At 50.0% G+C, this 21,115-nt stretch overlaps 4 protein-coding genes across 4 annotated transcripts in view; all 4 read right to left on the reverse strand.

Moving 5' to 3' along the window:
• The window catches only part of Tspear (thrombospondin type laminin G domain and EAR repeats), a 147,957-nt gene that overhangs the window by 36,236 nt on the left and 90,606 nt on the right, over nucleotides 1-21,115 (reverse strand). The gene's annotated exons all lie outside the window — the stretch shown is intronic.
• LOC126501419 (keratin-associated protein 10-2-like) lies at nucleotides 2,681-3,166 on the reverse strand. Its single transcript, XM_050142083.1, has one exon. It carries the CDS (start codon nucleotides 3,164-3,166, stop codon nucleotides 2,681-2,683), a length of 486 nt encoding a protein of 161 aa, XP_049998040.1.
• LOC126499990 (keratin-associated protein 10-1-like) lies at nucleotides 12,980-13,843 on the reverse strand. The gene is made up of 3 exons (XM_050139565.1): nucleotides 13,728-13,843; nucleotides 13,361-13,676; nucleotides 12,980-13,288 (listed from the first exon to the last, which is right to left on the reverse strand). Exons 1-3 carry the CDS (start codon nucleotides 13,841-13,843, stop codon nucleotides 12,980-12,982), a joined length of 741 nt encoding a protein of 246 aa, XP_049995522.1.
• On the reverse strand, nucleotides 18,697-19,248 carry LOC126499997 (keratin-associated protein 10-3-like). Its single transcript, XM_050139577.1, has one exon. The coding sequence runs from the start codon at nucleotides 19,246-19,248 to the stop codon at nucleotides 18,697-18,699; it is 552 nt and encodes a 183-aa protein (XP_049995534.1).

Genomic DNA, 21,115 nt, shown 5'->3' on the forward strand with positions numbered 1-21,115 from the left:
GTGTCTTGTATGCCAATGGCCGGTGGCCGATGGCCATGTCAGAGGAGAGCAAGTGGCAATTGAAGTTCAGGTGTCAGCTCACCTGATGGGTGAATCTTGGATAGGCCAGGCCCCGTGACCACAGACTCCAGAATGTCTTTTGCTTCTGCTGTGCCCTTACATGTTTACCGCTGCCATCTTTCTCTGGTATCTGGCATGGTGTGAATGGGTGTGGGGAGATCCCCACTGCTGTAATGTAGCATGTTTATCTCATGGAAACATCCTGTTCTACAGGGCATTTTTACCTGTGGATTATTGTGAAGAGGATGTTTAAAGCTGCACTGTCTAATTGATAATAATAATGTTAGTTTAAATAGAGTTTAGATGATTAAAAATAAGTACAAAGAAATGTCACACAATTAGGGCCTATGAGTTTCACCCAGGGAGCCACGTAGATCGCAGTTGAGGTCAATGATTGAGGAAAACAATTGAGTGTCCAGGGGCCAGGCTGGCTTGAATTCTTTTTAATCTTAATGTTGACGAATGGGTTCACAGGTTTTAATGTGTATCAAAGCTGAATCAAAGCCTCAGAATAACTTCAGATTAGATTAGATGTTTGGATAATAGTTTGAGATTAAAAATCCTAGAAGACAATCTAAAGTTCACAAGGACACAGCTGAGTTATAGATTCTTTAGGTTAGGGTCACAAATATACAATACTAGCTGACACACTCTCCTTGCTAGGATTGGCTGGTGATCAAAGATGATGATTAACTCCTTGTACCCATTTTTGCCCTCAGTCCCCTGATAAAAAAGAAATCGATGAGCAGGTATATTCCCTAAGATTTAAAGTGGAGCTGACTGTTTTACATGTATAAAAGTTTAGATTTTCGATTCCTTTAAGATTCCTTGTAAAATTACCTTTCAAGGTAAGTAATAAAGTGACTGATTCTTTCTTTGTAACTGTAAAATACAGCCTGACAGCAAAAGAAATGGCTGAGAAAAATACCCTGCTTGCATACTCTGTTCATCTATAACAAGTTACTTAGATATAAATGTAAGTAGGTTATTGGGATAACTTTGTTGTAATAATATAAGGAAGGTAAAAACACATTTTTCCTGTATTCATTATAATTATTCACTTGGAAAACAGATGTGACCACATTGCAATTTCTATACTGCCTAAAGATTTTTGTTGGGGGTGTATAAGCTGTAAAATAAAAGTAAAGACACAGAATGCAGAATCAGAATACTAAGGAAGAATAAAGAAAAGTTCTGAAGAAACCATCCAGAGAGTGTGTGAGTGTCTTTTCCCTTGCCTCTTCAGATAAAAAGTCTTAGTACACAGACCCTGTAGATTCCCTTTGAGCCCTGCGCCACTGGAGGCTGGTCCCCCAGGCAGCAAAACACGGAGGCACCTGTACCTCAGCTAAGGCCTCCATGGGAGGCTGTATTTATTGTCACATGACACCAAGGTAATGTGTCCATGACAAAGTGGCTTCTGCTGCCCCTGTTAATAGGTGGACTCAGGAATCCCGGTAGAGACACTGCCTTCATCTCCCTGACCAGTTTATCCCCTTTGCTCTGCCCCTGTAACTCCAGGAGACAATTCTCCAGTCCCTCAGCAAAGGGGAGGCCACATTTGCCCAGATTTGGACATCACGTCCTTCCATCTCCTGATGTCACCTCCCCTCACCACTCTAGGGTGCTGTGGTCACTCCAGGCTTATGGCCAAGCCCATCCCATGGTATACCATGCCTCTTCCTCCATCTGTAGCTGGGCAGCCTGAGGCATTCTGGTGCTTGCTCAGCCTCCCCGAGGACGTGGGTGGGCAGGAAGACAGGATGCCCAGACTTCCCTACAGTGGACCTTCTCAGTGCTGAGCTGGCAGCAGGCAGGGGGGCTTCCCTGATCTACACCACACACAATGGTGGACACTGGCAGCAGGCTAGGGGGCTTCATTCAGAGCCCAAGTGCTGCTCAGAGTGGTGACCAGTGTGCAGAGGTTCTGCTGCCCACAAGATCTGGAAGTGGCCAGCCGCAAAAGACAGGCACTCCAGATCATATCTGATGACTCCCATACCCCACAGCTGCTGGTACAGAGAGAGTGGAAGGGTACAGGTCCAGAATCAGGTGTAGGCTTCACAAAGCCCCGTACAAAGCCCAGAGCCAGGTGCATAGTCCAAGGGCTGATGCAGGCCTAGGAGCAAGGTGCAGGCCCAGGAACCAGGTACAAAGCCCAGAGCCAGGTGCATAGCCCAGGGGTAGGTACAGGCCTAGGAATGGGCTGAAGGCCCCAGAGTCAGGTGCAAGCCCCAGGGACAGGTGTAGAGCCCAGAGCCAGGTGCAGAGACCAGTGCCAGGTGCATAGCCCAGAGCCAGGTACAGGCTTCAGAGCCAGTTTTCTGTATGACAGTTACCACGGAGATGGAATGGTACAGAAAAGGTTTTATTGGTGCTCAGAGGCTAAGAATAACACAGCTGATAGTAGGATCAAGCCAGCCAGATTGGGATGGGTAAGGTGGGGCAGCCAGCATGTCCAGGATCTGAGTCAGGAGAGTAGCTGGGGGACACTCAGGCTCCAGACCTGGGTGGACTGATGAAGGAAGGGTGAGGGTGGGTGGGTCCAGAAGGCCCAGCAAGGCCCAGCAGAACCATGGGTCAGGAAAGACAGACGCTAATCCAGTTCTCAGCTAGACAGTCAGCAGCATGAGGAGGAAGCCCCGCAGCAGACTGGCTCACAGCAGACCGGCTCACAGCAGACAGGCTCACAGCAGACAGGCTCACAGCAGACAGGCTCACAGCAGACAGGCTCACAGCAGACAGGCACACAGCAGGATGGCTGGCAGGGGGAGCAGGTGCAACAAGCTGGCTGGCAGTCAGAGCAGATGGAGACACAGCAGACTGGCTTGCAGCAGACAGGCACACAGCATGAAGGCTGGCAGCAAGAGGGTGTGCAGCAGCTGCTGCAGGCAGATGGGCAGCAGGGGCTGGACCCACAGCTAACTGGGGTGCAGATGAGGGTCAGGCAGGGGGATGGGGCACAACAGCTGGGGGCACAGCAGCTGGGCTGGCAGCAGCTGGGGGCACAGCAGCTAGGCTCACAGCAGCTCTCTGGGCAGTCATCCACCTGCCAGGAGGAGTTGGTGCAAGCATCAGAGCAGACAGACATGGTGGAGGCAGCCATGGTGGGTAGGCTGGGAGCTGGGAGTGTGTGTGTTGAGTGAGTGTGTGTGAGTGGTGAGTGTGTGTGAGGTGCTCTGGGCTCTGGGCTTTTATCCCCCAGGTGTGTTTTGCTGCAGGAGGCTCTGCACCCTTCCCCTTCCTTGTTGTTCAGTCTGGAGCATGCTCTGCAGAGCACAGTTGTAAACTGCCCTGCCGGTCACTCTGCTTGGGCCTGTGCCTGGGGGACACCTGGAACACGGTCTCCCTGGGCTGTTTGCATTCTCTACCTGGTGGCCACCTGTCAGCATTTTGGAGAAGACTCTTGGCTCTGAGGATACATTGTGTCCCTAGCCTCTGACCTCAGTAGGGTGACCTGGGTGGCCTGTGACTGGGAAAAAAGAGGCAGGCGTCCTGCTTTGGAGCAGGCAGTGAGGACATCCAATGATGTTTCTATGGTCCAGGGATGGATCAGATGTAGGCAGTCAGCCAAGGGCCTCTTGGAGACGAAGATGGTCACTGAAGCCCGGTCTGGGCTCCTAGGCATTTGAAGCCCACACTGAGTCTGACCTAGCTGGACGTCAATGTCCTCCTGGAGTCCGGGGTCACTTGTTCTGGGAGAACAGACAGGCTGCAGGAAGCAGGCGTGGACTAAAGTAACATGGAGTTCATGGTACGGGGATGACCCGTGCCAGGGAGGTGAGCTGGGGAGAGCTGGCCCTGATTCCCAGATGCCCGTCTCAGGCATACCTCTCCTGCATCCCAGTGCCCTCTTGCCCTCTCTTGTCGGGTGTAGAGTAGCGCCGTGGGCAGAGAGACAATGTTCAGGCCTCACACAGTTGAGTCTCTCAGGAATGGAGGCCTCCTTAGAGTCTTCAGCTGGCGTGAGGAAGGGGTGAGCAGGGCCACCATCACCAGAACTTCCCATGCCGTCCAGTAACGTGACAAACCAAGAATCGTGATGATAATGAGCGAGTTCAGTGTCTGTGGGTGAGACCCCCTCCACTAGCTACTGAGTTGCCCATCTGCGGAACTGCTCTGCCCTTGTTCACAGGGGGCCAGGTCAAGAGAGATTCTGAGCACCCAGTAGTCCCCCCACCCCCTCACCGAGGCAACTGCAGGGACATGGCGAGGACAGAGGGAAGCTGAAGCCACCAGCGTAAAACCCCCATGAGACTCTGAGACGGTGCCAAAGGTGTGTGCAGAGCTCTAAACCAGAGCACATGCTTGCTCCCTGAGCAGACTCAGGACATGATGCCCCCGGGTGTAGGGCTTCCGTAGCTTTTATTTGGCTTAAGCCATTTGGGTTTTGACTGAAGTTCCACCCAAACCCAGGTAGTTTTTCTACACATTCATCGCATTCCATACTCCATAACTGTCAGTCACAGCGCTCTGTGGTCACCCACAGGGGACACCATGGACTCAGCTCACTGTGAGACACACCTAGCAGAGCCCAAGGAGTGTGAGCAAGGGGACAGCAGCCACAGGGAACCAGGAGCAGCATTTGTGGAAGCTTGGTGCCGTGACCCGAGGGCAGGGAATCACAGCGCACAGACTTGAATGGAAGATTCAGAGCTCAGAAAAATGGTCGGTCGTTTCCATGGTGACGACAGGGACAGGGATGGTCCGTGGGATGCCCTGAGAACCTGCAGTGTGCCTGGCAGTGTTCTCAGCGCTTCCTGTCTGAGTGGTTTGAGTGTGAAATGTCTCCATGAGTGTGACATGTCTCCATGAGTGTGACATGTCTCCATGAGTGTGACATGTCTCCATGAGTGTGACATGTCTCCACGAGGCTCACTATGTGTTTTAAACAGGGCCTAGATGGTAGTGGAAAGTCATGGTGGGGGCAGAAGAGTGACTCTTGGCTTGAGTTTCTGCCCCTTGATCCTTAAGATGTGAAATGCCCAGTCATATACTCCTCCTGCCACACCTTCCAGCCAGGACTTAGTGTACCCTCTCGAGCCGTGAGCCCAGATAGGTCCATCCTCCTTAAACTGGGTATTCCCTCACGATGGCAAGGAAAGAATCCTACAGAAAACCAGACGGGTGGCACGGTTGTTGTGGTGCATCTGTGTGCTCAGGCCTTTGGACTGGTTCATGGGAGAAGTGTGGGAGAGTCTGGGGCTGGAAAAGTCCTGGACTCTTGTGAACTGAGCTTAATGGGCAATTCTGAGGGTGATTCACATGATCAGAGGCCAGTGCAGACAGTAAAGACTTGACTCTCGAGATGTCAAAGAACAGAACTCTCCTGGGACCTGGGCTCGAGGTCGTTCAGGATTACTGCCTGCCAAGGAAGCTGGCTACATTTTGCCCACGTGTCCGAATATTGAATGGGACCAAGTTAAAAACTAATGGACTGATGTGTTTGGTGGAGAGGATTTTAAAGATAGCCTAGCGCCAGGCCTGTGGCGTGGTTGATGCTCGCCACCTTTCTCCAGGTTTACAGTGAGAGTTCTGAACAGAAGGCAGAGCAGGGAGATGTGGAGAACACGCAGTTCAGTGGGAAAAGGTGTAGGAGAGAATTCGAAGTCTCCAGCAAAGCAGCTGCCCATATAGCAGATGCCAACAGAAGCGAGTGGCAACTGCCAAAGAAATCAGTGCAAGGAAGGAAAAGCTCCACAGGACGAACTGGGGCAACAGAAGTGAGAGTGAGCATGTGTCCACTCTGGGGCAACCTGCTCCAACAAGACCGTCTAGAGTCCCCTGACACAAGAGAGAATGTGACCACTCTGGGGAAACCTGCTCCAACAAGACCGTCTAGATTTGCCTGACACAGGCACAAGAGGCTGCTTTGGCTTTAGGACAAAAGGGACAGACTGCTCTTAAGCTGAGAACACCACCTGCTGTCACCATCCATACAGCGCTGTTATATTAGGCATGTGGAGTATAAACGTAGCAATGTCCTGGAGCATGTGCCAGGGTTCCAGTCAGTCTCTGAGGCCAGGCACTGTGTGGAAGGCCAGAGTCCCTCCGTGAGTTTGTATGGACCATGCAGGAAGCTGCAAAGGTAAAGCCAAAATAGCACTGGGGACCTAGAGAAGTCCTTAAACACTGTAATGGGGACCCCAGCATGTTGGAGATGCCAGGTAGCCAAAAATCTGTTGAGGAAAAGTGCAGGCATGAGGTGGGGCTGTTCAAAGAAAGAGATGTGTGCTGCAGGCAGTGGGCTGTGGGCAAGGCTACTCAGGGGGCCCCCAACAAGGACGCCATGAACCTGAGATCCTGGACTCGGGGCTGAAGGAGTGAGCCCCGCTGGGTTCTGCTTCGCTTTGGTGTGGTCTTTGTCGCCAGTCTTCCTGTTTGGACTGGGAATATTTCCATGTTGGCGTATGTGAGCAGGGTTTGATTTTTACAGGGGCTCAGAGTTAAATGACTGTCTTGCATTTCAAGGACTTTTAAGTGTTGAGACTGTTGAGGGCCACGGAGAGTTTTGTATTGGTCCTCGGTGTGTTTTGCTCTGAAGGATGACCATGAGCCAACAGGGACCAGAGGTGGAAAGTCACTGACTGGAATGTGCTTCCTAGGCTCCCAAGTTTCAACATTTGATACCCAGTGGGTGGCAGTGCCATTCTGGGGAGGTGGTGGATACAGGTTCTAGCTGACAGGTGCTAGGTGGCAGGCGTAAGGCTTGAGGGTTCTAGACGGACTCTGCTTTGGTCCTGAGCTCTGTACACCTTGGTGAGGAGGCCTGAGGAGCCTGTGCCACATGACCGTGCTGCTGTGAGCAACAGCCTTGCCTTATCCACCGTGATGGACTGAAGCACTCGCTCTTCAGTGAGAAGCCAGAATAAATCCTTAAGTTGTTACCACTAGGAGAAAAGTAACTAATCCAATATCTAACCACTGTCACCTAGCCTAGATTAATCTATATCTAGACAGATAAAGAGAACCTTGTACAAAGAGGTTAAGCCGCCTTTCCTTGGCTGCCCAGTAAGATAAACCATGATCCCCCTGTGTTCCACAACAGGAGACAGGAAGTATGCAAGGAAATGTAACCCCAAGCGGCTGGGTTTAACGTTCCCCTTGGAGGCAGGGAAGAACAAATTAGCACCATAGAGCTTCCACACAATGATAGGGACAAACAGGGCCAGTTCCTCCAGACACAGAAGGAAAAAAGAAATAAACAGAACGGAAGCCTCACTGAGACCAAGCATGCCAATTCAGTCACAAGAGTGAGAGAGAGAAAGCACAGCCAGGACAAAAATAGCCACCAAGAGGGGAGGTGGATGGAAGAGAAGAGCGGCCATAGACTCATGTTTGAATCCTCGACCCCTAGATAGTCCGCTGTTGGGGAAGGATGAGGAGGTGCGGTCTTGGAGGAGGAGGTGTGCACTGGGGTGGGCTCTGGGATTCCAAAAGCCCACTCACTCCCAGTTATCTCTCTCTATCTCATGCTTCTGGGTCATGATACAAGCTCTCGGTTACTGCCCAGTGCCACGTCTGCCTGTCTGCTGCCACGCTCCCCTCCACGGCAGTCACGGACTTAACTGTATGAACTAGGAGTTCCTGAATGAAATGCTTACTTTACAAGTTGTCTTGGTCATGAGGTGTAGGGATAAGTCCCACCCCTTAGGGGGCGTGTTCGCCTCAGGCTAAAGTTTGCCTATAAATTCTGCTTTCCTGGTCTCTGCGGGAAAGGTGGTTCTGTAAGTCTATTCCTCCATTAAAGCTGTCTATATTTTGACAATCTGTCTGCATTCGCTTACGCAGTTACAATGAGGTTTTGTCAGGGCAGTAGAAAAGAAACTAAGGCAAGAAATAATGGCTATGGGGCTGGAGAGATGGCACAAGCATTTAAGAGTACTCACGGGCTGCTCTTCTAGAGGCCCGAGTTCAGTGCCCAGCACTCCCATCAGGGGCTTATGCTGCCCAATAACTCCATCTCCAGAGGATCCACACTCCATTCTGGACTATACTCATGTGCGTATGTATACACAATTTAAAAATATTCTTTTAGAAGAGAAAAAGACTACTTGGGGGACCCTTATCTGAGTGCACAGCTGCTGTGTGCCAGTGGAAGGGGTGAGTGGACAAGAGCACTGGTCTCTGCAGGACTCCAGGTCCACAGGTCACAGAAGCATCTGCACAGCAGAGTGTTCTAGATTGTTCTCTGTGGCCTAGGCGTCCATCAACAGGCCCGGAGAGTGAGAGGGGGGCGAGTGTGCCCAGCTGAATTTAATCCAGACACAAGGAGCAAAGTCACGTGGCTTTTAGGGAAACGGGCTGTCACTGGGAACAATCACATTCAGTGAACCCAGTCGATGCTCAGAAAGACAAATACTGTAGATTTTATCCCATTTCCGTTCCTAGATTTTATATGGTTAAAGAAAATCACGAACGTGTGGATTAAATGCAAATAGAAATCAAATGGTCTATGGGTCATGGGTCATGACCCCTAAGGGGTTGAACCACCCTTTCACGGGGATCTCCTAAGACCATCGGGAAACAGATATTTACATTGCAACTCTTAACAGTAGCAAAATACAGTTATGAAGCAGCAATGAAAATACTTTTATATGGTTGGCGTCACCACAACATGAGGAGCTGTACTAAAGGGTCACACACATTAGGAAGGGTGAGAACCATGGGTCTACGGGGACAAAGGGGATTAGTTGGAGGGAGAAGAGGGAGAAAATAAGGAGGGAGAAGGTAGAAAGGGATACTCAGGATACAATATATTCCTATAAGAAAACATGGGTATAAAAGCTAGTCTGAGTGTCCACTCAGGACAGGGGCTAGGGAGGTTTTCAAATTAGCAGCCAGAGGAGCCCTGTGCTCAGCAGTCATGAGCTGAGTCCAAGCTGTTGGCGCCCCCCCCCAACCCTAGTGTGCCTTGTGATGGGGTGATCAAGTCAGCAAGGTGGAGCCTCATGATGGGATTGGTGCTGCTCACACTGCAGCCCCCTTCCATGTCTGTGGCCAGGAGTGAGGTTCAGCCAGAACCCAGAACACACCCCAAGTGGCTGACTGTCCCTGCGCTGACTTCTGGCCCCCAGCCTTCCAGCTCTGGGAAGAATATGTTTATGACCTAAGGGCCCAGTGGCCCCAGTGGCAGTTGTTTGTCTCATGGCCTGGGCTAAAGTGGCAGAGGCAAAGTCAGCACGAGGGCTCAGTAGGCTGCAGATTCCAGTGTGGGGCTAGTGAGACACAATGGCACGAAAAATGACCCAAGTCCCAGTTAGCAGCGACTTTGGGTGTAAGTGCAACGTTCAAATCAATCACACAGTGTGGTGTTAATCGTCCCGGCTACTAGCACTGCCAGTGTGACCGTAACTTGCCACATACAACTATGAGCGTTTGAAACACAGCCGGTTCAGGCCAGAGAAGCGCTGCATCTTAGATACAGTGTGTCAGCATGCTTTCTGTTCCTCTCATGAAATACCCAAGGCCAGGTGCTAATGAAGAGACTTATATATGAACATGGCTCTGGAGACTGGAAGTCCAGCAGCATGGCACCAGTTCTGTGTCATGGTCCCCCACTAAGTGCATCATACCACCATGGATGGTGGCCTGGAAAGAGGTCACATGGTGGGAGGGGACCCCTGAGGTAAAAAGGAGTTAGTTCTGGCCTTCATCACACCCCACCTCTCAGTGTCACCCCAACAGGGACTAGGATCCCAAGACAGACTCTGGGGACACACTTCAGCCACATCCAAACAGCCCTAATGGAAAGCCTAGTTATTAAATAAATTCTATCTGTTGTGTTTCCCATCTCAGCCTGGCACAGTGAGGGTTGCCAGTGTGAGCTGTACCTGCCAGATAGCACTGTTAGAGCACGTTAGGTACCCAGGTGAGCAGGGCAGAGTATCACAGAAAGCAAGAGAGCCAAGTCAGCCTATTTCACTCAGGATCTCCACAAACTCATCCTCAGTGTTAACAGCTAAAACATAAATACGAACTCACAGCCCAGACAGAGCAAAGCCTGCCAAAGTGACTACGTCCCACACAGGCTCACACAGTCAGAGCAGGTGATGGTTTCCAGGATGCTGCGTGAGCTCAGGACCCCCTGACCGTGGCTGCTGAACCCATCTAGAAGTGAGGGTCCAGTACTCCACACACCACACCTGGTGGAACTCTAATGACCGAAGGGCATTCTTGCCTGATTACAGTGCCCCATGATGGGGAAACAAGCTTTATTTCCAGAATCCTCCAAGGAGGAAGTGGCCATCTTCCAAGGCTAGGCTGGCTGCCATCAGTGGGGGACTTACAGAGAGGTTGAGCCATAGTATCAAGGACAAGAGAACTGTCCTCCCTAGCCCTATGAACCAACTGGGCACTGGGCAGAGGAAGGACCCAGGAGGCACCTGATTCCTGCCCCCCTTGCCTATCTGCAAGCCTTGGAATTTGGAAGGAAATGACCAGGCCCATGTTCACCGAAAGGCTGCTAGGGGCTGTCCCTTCAGATAAGAACCATCAAATGCACCATAGTCGCCTGTGGGAGCAGCAGCTGTCGGAGCGCTGAACACTAGAAAAGAGACATCCGCCTGCCAAACCACCAATTCCCATTCTGCTGACAAGCTTGTCTTAAAAAAATGACTTGACGCCTCCGACTCTAATCTCTTCATCCACTGGAAGAAGGGGAGACTCTTTCCATTCGCAGTGCAGCCACGACTCATGGTCCCAAGAAATATCTGAAGCAGGTAGCTGCTCCAAAACATTGGATAAGGTGGCAGACAAGTTTGCTCACATCCATTCAAGCTTAGCTTGTGGTCCTCACAAGCTAAGAAATGCCTGCCTCTGATCATTTTCCTAGGGAACAGTGTGCCCTGAGTGGAGGTGAAATAAAGATTTGTGTGCAGCTTTTGATTGAGATCGTTGGCAAAGTCAGGACCGATAGAACCCACACTGCTGCGTTCATGGACATCATCATCACAAGACTGGAGAGAACGTCCATCTGATCTCCGACACCAAGGGTCGCTTTGCTGTTCATTGCATTACACTCGAGGAGGCCAAGGTCAAGTTAAGCAAAGTGAGAAAGATCCCTGTGGGCACAAAAGCAGTCCCACATCTGGTGACTGAACATGTCCATGCTATTCGCTACTCTGATGTCCTCATCAAGGAGAATGGCACCATTCAGATCGACTTGGACACAGGCAAAATAACCGACTACATCAAGTTTGACACCAAGAACTTGTGTATGGTGACTGGAACGGCTACCTTGGGAAGAATTGGTATGATCGCCAACAGAGAGAGACATCCTGGCTCTTTTGATGTGGTTTATTTGTGTGAAAGATGCCAATGGCAACAGCTTTGCCACTCAACTTTCTGACATTTTTGTTATTGGCAAGGGCAACAAACCATGGATTTCTCTTCCCTGAGCCTGACCATTGCTGAAACAAAAGAGACATCAGGATAGCAGCCAAACAGAGCAGTGGATGAAAAGGTCTCTAGGAGACATGCTGGAGAGGTGTTTGTAATCTTGCTACAAGTCTTTCTAAGCAACATGCTAGATTAAACAGCATAATTTGATTTATTTATGTAAGTGTGAGTGTGTGTGGGTGGGTGTGAGCTGTGTGTATGGCATGTGTGTGAGTGTATATGTGAATGTATGTGTGTGCATGAGTAAGCATGTGTGAGTGTCTTTATTGTGCGTGCATGTATGTATGTATGTATGTATTGTATGAATGTCTGTGTGTGTATGAGTGAGTGTGTGTATGTGTGTGCCTGTGTCATGTATGTGTGTATTGCATATGTATATTGTGTGTATGTGTGTTGTATGGATGTGTATGAGTGTGTCGTGTTTTGTGAGTATGCATGCATGCATGTTTTGTATATGCATGTTATGTGTGGTATCTCTGTATGTGGTGTGTGGGTACCTGTGAATGTCAGAAGACAACTTGCTGAAGTCAGTTCTCTCTTGTTACCTTGCTGGATCTGGGAGTCAAACTGAAGTTGGCAGGCCTCCCCCTCAGTGCTTCAGCCCACTAAAAATCTCTATTCCCTCAAAATTGTGTGTTTTGTGTGGTCAACAGGGGCAAGCTCCAAATCTAACTCGGCTGATCATGGCCCTTGGTGCTTCCAACACCTTCATCCAAGGTCTTCATCAGTGTTCTGTCAGAGACAAGACCACGTCACAGCCAAAAGGGATGGGGCACACAAGGAAATATACCAACACAAACTGGAACCAGCAGAAACTTCAAAAACAGAATTGGATCCCAGAGATGACAGAGGTGGAAATGGCCAGTTGGACTGGAAAGTGGACACATGGAGAAGCCTAAAGGACTGGACCACCAGACCAGCTCTTCCAGGAATCTCAGTTTTATTTTAGTTCACAAAGTAGAGGATGGCAGTGGACGGAAGCAAGGAAGGGGAAGGGAGCATGGTGGAGGAGGGAGGCTGCAGAGAAGGAAACAACACTTCAGCTCAGCGCCGAGGCATAGGATATTGGAAATGGAGGCAGAGTCTACTGTCTCTACCTAGGACAGGTGTCTAGTAGCCACAAAGGCTCCCCTTGAGCCTGTTGGGTAATGGCTACATCAAAAGAGCCAGGCAAACAGAAACAGGACACCCATGGAGTGCGGTGGAAGGCCAACATTGGATGTAGCTCAAGGCCAGGGTCCCAGAGAGACCCACACATTCCACACAAAGCCTGTTCCCACGGGTGGCCAGATACTCTGGGGGAATTTTAGAAGGTTTGTAGGATTCACAGGTCATCAGCTGGTCACAGGATGGTAGCCAGCGTCTGGGCAGATGAAAAAGAGTGGGGAAAAAAATCAATATGGAAAACACAAGGAGACCTGGGTGTGAGGCTGAGCCTCGATGTGGGAGCAGGAACACTGGGTTCTCAACTCTGAGTATAGCAGACATGCACGCGGGGGACTCTGAAGCATGGGACAGGTCAGCAGCAGCTGGACTTCTGGCCACAGCAGGCCTGGCTGGAGCAGGCAGGGCAGCAGAGCAGGGACATGCTGGAGCAGGGCTTGCAGCAGCTGGGCTGGCAGGAGGAGGCACAGCAGGAGGAGCTGGGCACACAGCAGGCAGGTCTGCACACAGGGCGGCAGAGCAGGGACACGCTGGAGCAGGGCTTGCAGCAGACAGGCTTGCAGCAGACAGGCACACAGCAGGATGGCTGGCAGCATGAGGAGGATCCAGAGCAGATGGGTGTGCAGCAGACAGGCTTGCAGCACAGGGTCATGCAGCAGGATGGCTGGCAAGGAGAACAGGTGCCGCAAGCTGGCTGGCAGCTAGACTGCTGGCAGCATGAGGATCCAGAGCAGACAGGTGTGCAGCAGACAGGCTTGCAGCAGACAGGCTTGCAGCAAAGGGTCACACAACAAGGCGAGGAGGTGCAGCATGAGGGCTGGCAGCTAGACTGCTGGCAGCAGGAGGATCCAGAGCAGACGGGTGTGCAGCAGACAGGCTTGCAGCAAAGGGTCACACAACAAGGTGAGGAGGTGCAGCATGAGGGCTGGCAGCTAGACTGCTGGCAGCATGAGGGTGTGCAGCAGCTGCTGCAGGCAGATTGGCAGCAGGGGCTGGACCCACAGCTCACTGGGGTGCAGATGAGGGTCAGGCAGGAAGCTGGGGCACAGCAGCTGGGGGCACAGCAGCTGGACTGGCAGCAGCTAGGTTGGCAGCAGCTGGACTGGCAGCAGCTGGGGGCACAGCAGCTGGGGGCACAGCAGCTCTCTGGGCAGTCGTCCACCTGCCAGGAGGAGTTGGTGCAAGCGTCAGAGCAGACAGACATGGTGGAGGCGGCCATGGTGAGGTTGGATAGAGGAGGGTGAGGTGTGAGTGAGTGTGTTAGTGAGTGTGTGTGTGTGTGAGGTGCTCTGGTGGCCACCTTTATACCCCTGGGCTGCTTGTGTTGTGCATCAGTTCCTGGTATCTTTTCCTGGTCTGTGTTTGGAGTCAGGCTGTTGCCTCACTATGGATGGACTGTCAACAAGTACTGTTGTCTGGGAACATTGCTCTTGGGGGAAACCCCGCAGACATGCTAGATTTCATGGGAGCCAGGGATGTCAGCAGCCAGGTGACACCTGGAAGTGGCAGCCACTGTCCTATCTCTGAAGTCTCAGTTCTTGAGGCAGCTTCTCCACCTGGGCAGAGAAGGAGTGGGCACAGCCCAGACTGTGGGCTTTGAAGATGGTGCCATGTGCTCCTGAGCTGTTCTGTAGGTCTTGATGTCTACGGTGCCTCCCTCTGTCTCTGAGAACTCAAGGCTCTCCTGGTGGCTCTGGCAGCCTGGAGTCAATGTGAGCAGGAGGGTGGATGCCTTGGGGCATGTTTCAGGGTGAACTTCTCTGTATTCCCTGACAGCACCCATAACATTCATGGTCCTTTGTCCCCTCTGAGAGCTGGTAGCTTCTTCTCTACCCAGGTCCACAGAGCTCCTGTTGCTCCATGGAAACAACCAGCTCCCTCCCTCAAGACAACTCGGGGGTTTCATATGCAATGTGAGCACAATTTATTTAGCAGACGCTGTCCCATGCAGCTGCCATGCTCAGCACGGCTCCATGTTTGAGGACACCCTGAGTTCTTGTCACTTACTATTTCACGGTTTCTGTAGTCTGCCATATTTCTAATGGTCAAGGGGACATCCTTGGGGAAAGTCTGGGCCTCGGAGACTCCAAATGGCTTCCCACTCATAATATCAGGCACTGGCTGGGGTGGATGGGCGTCAGGGCTTGGAATCTAATGGCCGAATGAGATCCTGTGTTAGGGCCTCCAAGCAGTAAGATGGAGCGATTTCATTTCAAACAAAAGCTGATACACGCTAGATTTTTTTTTTTTTGAAATACATCAGTCTGTACACCCAGCTCAGCCGACAAGACAGGGTCATGTGACAGATCCATAGGCAGAGGTGTTACATTGAAAAAGAGGTGAGGCCAACCCAGCAGAAGATTCTGAAAACTTCCCAGGAACCCTGAGAGCAGCAATGACCAGGATTGGTCAGACTCGTGGAAGCCAGAGGCAGTGGGTAAGAATTACAGGGACAGCAAAAATCATTTCAGTATCTAAGGGAAAATAGAGACAACCCAATAAAAAAAACCAAGGGGCTCCTGGTGTCAGCAGGAGTGTCATTTGCACAGAGTGATAAAGTACAGAATGGGGAAGACACATCTGGTAGAGACTTGTGTCTAAAATATGTAATGATCTAAAAAAAAAAAAAGGGCATCAAACTAGGCAGTGGTGGTGTATACACCTTTAATCCCAGCATTCAGGAGACAAAGGCAGGTAGCTCTCTGTGCATTCGAGGCCAGCCTCGTCTACAAGAGCCGTATTACAGGACATTCTCTGAAACTACAGGGAAACCCTGTCTTGGAAAAAACAAAAAGTGTGTGTGTGGGGGGGGAGCATCAAGAAAACAACACAATTAAAAATGAGATACGGTTCTAAACAGAGAATTCTAGAAGATAAATTGGCTGAATGGCTGAAAATCACATAACGAAAAGTTCAGCCTCCTCAGTCATCAGGAAAATGCAAATCCAAACTACATTATGATATCACCTTACACCAACAATAGAAGACAAGATAAATAAAACACATAACAACTCAAGTTGGTGAGGACTTGTGGAAAGGGGAACACTTATTTATTGCTAGGGTATGTAAAAATTTGTACAGACACTATGGAAGTCAGTGTGGCAGTTCCTCAAAGCAGGGAATCAAATATACCTCAAGTCCATCCGTACCCCTCTTGGGCATTTATCAAAGGACTCTGCACCCTACTACCTTGCTCTTCCGTGTTCACGGCTGCTCTATTTGCATCAGCCACAGATGGAAACAGCCTAGGCGTCTCTCAGTGGATGAATACATTAAGAAAATGTATATTTCCATAATAGAACGCTACAATGTTGTTTAAAGATGAACCCACAAAAACCACAGATAAACTGATGGAGCTAGAGAGAGAAATCATTCTGAGAGTGATAAAATGGCAAGTATGGTTTGTGTTTGCTTCTGTGTGGAAGAAAACTGCTAACTCTTCAATAAGCAGCCTACAATCCATGTAAGCAGAGGTTAAGTATGGAGAAAAGTGTTGTAGGGAAGGAATCCCCAAAGAAGCGGAAATAGAATATGTGGCTATGGATGGACGAGATGGGGCTAGAATGGGAGGATTAAACAAGGAAGCTAACAGAAGGGGAGGTGAGGGAGAGAGCACAAAGAAGGAAAACTAAAACTCAGGACTATTTGGGGGTGATTTGGAAACCTACAGCAGCAGAGGCTTCTTTAAATGAACATACATATGAAAGAAAAATAATCACAAACTACAGGGAGACAAATTGCCAAATAGACATCTCTTGCCACCAAATTAAACCTCCAGGTCTGGGAATAGGTTACATTTAACCAATTTGTTGAACAAAGGGGCCTGTATAAACCACCTTGCCAAGGCTGTGGTGGCTCTCCACGAGCTGAAGGTAAACTCTGCCGCTGAAGATAACACTATAAATCTCACTGAACATTGAGAAGTGGAGCTGGTGTCTTCCTAAAGCCTTCAGCCCCTACTGAATAGTTAGTGTTCATGGTACTGGAAGGCGCCCTGCATGCTACCAGAGGAGGCCGGTAGGCACCAACACTTGCTGTGGATTGTGGAGGCGTGAACAGGTCCAAGGAAGATTGGGGTTCCAGGAATGAAAGAAGATGTGGACAAAAACGCCATCCCTAATTCCAACTGATAACCACTCACAAAGGAAAATTTCCTACTATCCAGCAGAGTCCCCCTGGGTTTACAAAGCACACTTCAGGGAGGCCCCATGCTAGCCGCAGATGCCAACACGAAAGGAACTGAAAAGGAATTTTGGAAGTTTTATAATGCTTTGTCTGACCATTAGCCTTTATGTGTATGTGTTTGTTTGTTATTTATTCTTACATGACATTAGAATATATATTAAATATGTATATATAATAATATAAAATAATATATAATAATCAATAAATAAAATATACAATAAATTTATGTATATTCATATATATCCCAACTTTCAATTTCATGGGATTTCTCTATGTGAAAAAGTGTGAGTCTCTGCACCTGCATGCCTTTTTTCTGCTTTGTTCTGTCCTATTCTGATTGGTTTGTATTTAGTTTAACTTATTCTACACACCTGAGGGTGATAGAATTCACAGGAGAAGCCAATGGCCCAGAAGCCATCAGGAAATGGCCAGTACAGCAGAAAACAAGAGGCTGCTTGGTCCACCCTGCTCTGGATTTATGTATGTATGTATGTATGTATGTATGTATGTATGTATGTATGTATGTATGTATTTATTTATTAAAGATTTCTGTCTCCCCACCGCTGCCTCCCCTTTCCCTCCCCCTCCCCCAATCTAGTCCCCCTCCCTCGTCAGCCCAAAGAGCAATCAGGGTTCACTGACCTGTGGGAAGTCCAAGGACCACCCACCTCCATCCAGGTCTAGTAAGGTGAGCATTCAAACTGCCTAGGCTCCCACAAAGCCAATACGTGCAGTAGGATCAAAAACCCATTGCCATTGTTCTTGAGGTCTCAGTAGTGCTCTGGATTCTTTAAAAGGCAAACATTTATGGGCATGTCATTGAACCATCCTTGCTCTTGCGAAGGTTTGTTTTTATTCTGTGTATGCACCCATGGAGCACGCGTGGGTTCCTGTGGGATTCAGAAGAGGATACTAGATCCCTCAGAGTGGGAGTTCCAGCTCCGAAAGAGCAGTAAGTGCTGTCAACCGATGACCCAATTCTCCATCCCTGTGTCCTATGCGTTTTTTATTTATTTGTAGATACAATGAATATCCCAACAAGATCATTGTGCAAAAATCAATACACAGGAGGTGTATCTTTTGTGTAATGTGTGTGTGTGTATATATTCAAATGTTTGCATGAAGATCTCTCTAGTCCCCCAAACCCGTGTGTTCTGGGCGGTCTTCTTCAGGTCAAGCCCCAAATCTAACATGGCTGATCATGCCCCCTGCTGCTTTAGCACCTTCAACCAAGGCCTCCATCCACTAGGGCTCTGTCAAACACAAGTTCACAGCTCAACCAAAAAGGATGAGGCACACTAGGAAATAAGCCACCAAGAGTGAGAACTGGCAGAAACTTCTGGAAGCAGAATTGGATCCCAGAGATGGTCCAACCAAGGGGTGGACACACAGCTCCCTGGAGTAGAGATAAGAAAGAGTAATGAGGAGGCTGGGGCACAGCAGCTGGTCTGGCATGGCAGGTGTAGAAAAGACCAGTCGGAATGGAAGAGAATAATGAAGAAGCTTAAAGGACCAGAACGTCACAGGCTTTTCTGGAATCTAAGTTTTATTTTAGTTCACAAAGTAGAAGATGGCAATGGAGGGCACTGAGGGGGGAGCTGAGTGGAGGGGGAAGGCCGCACAGAAAGAGACCCCATGTCAGCTCGGCTCCCAGGCCCAGGACAGGGGAAGAGGCGACAGAGCCTGCTGTCTCTACCTAGCACAGGTGTTTAGTGGATACAAGGGGTCCCCCTTGAGCCTGTTGGGTAATAGCTACATCACTGGGAGCTGACCAGGGAGACGTGGAACGGAGGCTGAACCCAACTATTGGGAGCACGACCACTGGGCTCTCAGCTCTGAGTATAGCAGACATGCACGTGGGGGACTCTGAAGCATGGGACAGACAGGTCAGCAGCAGCTGGACTTCTGGCCAGAGCAGAGGCCACAGCAGGCCTGGCTGGAACAGGCAGGGCGGCAGATCAGGGACATGCTGGAGCAGGGCTTGCAGCAGCTGGGCTGGCAGGACGAGGCACAGCAGGAGGAGCTGGGCACACAGCAGGCAGGTCTGCACACAGGGCGGCAGATCAGGGACACACTGGAGCAGGGCTTGCAGCAGACAGGCTTGCAGCAGACAGGCACACAGCATGAGGGCTGGCAACATGAGGGCTGGCAGCTAGACTGCTGGCAGCATGAGGGTGTGCAGCAGCTGCTGCAGGCAGATTGGCAGCAGGGGCTGGACCCACAGCTCACTGGGGTGCAGATGAGGGTCAGGCAGGGGGCTGGGGCACAGCAGCTGGGAGCACAGCAGCTGGACTGGCAGCAGTTAGGTTGGCAGCAGCTGGGTTGGCAGCAGCTGGGGACACAGCAGCTAGGCTCACAGCAGCTCTCTGGGCAGTCATCCACCTGCCAGGAGGAGTTGGTGCAAGCGTCAGAGCAGACAGACATGGTGGAGGCGGCCATGGTGAGGTTGGATGGAGGCAGGTGAGGTGTGAGTGAGTGTGTTAGTGAGTGTGTGTGTGTGAGGTACTCTGGTGGCTGCCTTTATACCCCTGGGCTGCTTGTGTTGTGCATCAGTTCCTGGCATCTTTTCCTGGTTTGTGTTTGGAGTCAGGCTGTTGCCACACTATGGATGGACTGTCAACAAGTACTGCTGTCTGGGGACATTGCTCCTGGGGGAAACCCCGCAGACATGCTAGATTTCATGGGAGCCAGGGATGTCAGCAGCCAGATGACATCTGGAAGTGGCAGCCCCTGTCCTATCTCTGAAGTCTCAGTTCTTGAGGCGGCTTCTCCACCTGGGCAGAGGAGTGGGCACAGCCCAGACTGTGGGCTTTGAAGATGGTGCCATGTGCTCCTGAGCTGTTCTGTAGATCTTGATGTCTACGGTGCCTCCCTCTGTCTCTGAGAACTCGAGGCTCTCCTGGTGGCTCTGGCAGCCTGGAGTCAATGTGAGCAGGAGGGTGGATGCCTTGGGGCATGTTTCAGGGTGAACTTCTCTGTATTCCCTGACAGCACCCATAACATTCATGGTCCTTTGTCTCCTCTGAGCACTGGGAGTCTCTCCTGTGTCCAGGTCCTCAGAGCTCCTCCTGCTCCAATTACACAGTCAGCACCACCTTATGATTTATTTTTATTCATGTTTAAGTGTCTGCGAAGCAAGAGTGGGCGCCTGTGGAAGCCAGAAGAAGGTATTGGATCCCACAATGCTGACCTTACAGGTAGGAGTGAGACACCTGACTTGGTGTCTGTTAACCTTTGACCTATTCTTCAACCCCGTGTCCTTGTGTTTTCGGGATTTATTAATACAATATACATACCAACAATACCACCAGTTGTGCAAGGAACAACCCACAAGGGCAATATCTTTTGTGTACCCTCGTGTGTATGTGTTCATGTATTTGCACATGTGTGCTGTGCATGTGTGTGGAGGCCTGAGACTACCTATGGTTTGTTCTTCCTTTCTTCTCCACTTTATTTTTTAAGACATGGTTATAGCACGAATAATAAACACCCAGAGACAGATATTGGGGTTCAAGCTGAAGATCAGATAAGCAACACAGCCTACCACTAGAGAGAACTTTGACATCAACCAAATCTTCAGACCGAAAGGGCAAGGTCCTGCCTCCCAGAATCCTCAGACTCCACCCTTCTTTCTCCCTGTCTCTTTGTTTGAACTTCCAGCTAGCCATATTTTGCTTGACCATTGGCTGAAACAGCTTTATTCACCAAGCGATAAAAGCAACACATCTACAGAAGGACATCCCGCATCACATGGTCATTCCCTGATTCAATGAGTCTGGCTGGCCAATGAGCCCAGCGATTCTCCTGTCTCTGCCTCCCTAGCACTGCGGTTGCAGACACTCCCTGTCATTTTCGGCTTCTCACATGGGTTCTAGGGATTCAAACTCAGGTCCTCAGGCTTAGGTGGCTAGCGTTCACCCACAGAGTCATCTCCCCTGTCCTGGAGCAACCATTTTCTATCTCACTAGAACTGAGTGAGTACAGATGTTAAGTAGCTTGAAGTGTGTGCAGTCTGGGTTCACAGAAGAGCTTAAAACAAAGGTATAGAGCAGGGGTTCCCATCCTGTGGGTCTTGACCCTCGATAAAACAACCTTTTCACGGGGTTGCATATCAGATGTTTGCATTACAATTCATAATAGTAGCAAAATTACAGTTACGAAGCAGCAATGAAAATAATTTTATGGTTGGGGTCACCACAACATGATGAACTGCCTTAAAGGGCTACAGCATTTGAAGGTTGAAAACCACTAGTATAGAGCAAAAGTCAACAGAGACAAAGAGAGTCACATCAAAGTGAGTTGAGGA

The sequence above is a fragment of the Alexandromys fortis genome, unplaced genomic scaffold (genome assembly GCF_014885135.2).
Source record: "Alexandromys fortis isolate MF-2015 unplaced genomic scaffold, M_Fortis_MF-2015_v1.1 scaffold_9, whole genome shotgun sequence".
In the NCBI taxonomy this organism is placed as follows: Eukaryota; Metazoa; Chordata; class Mammalia; order Rodentia; family Cricetidae; genus Alexandromys; species Alexandromys fortis.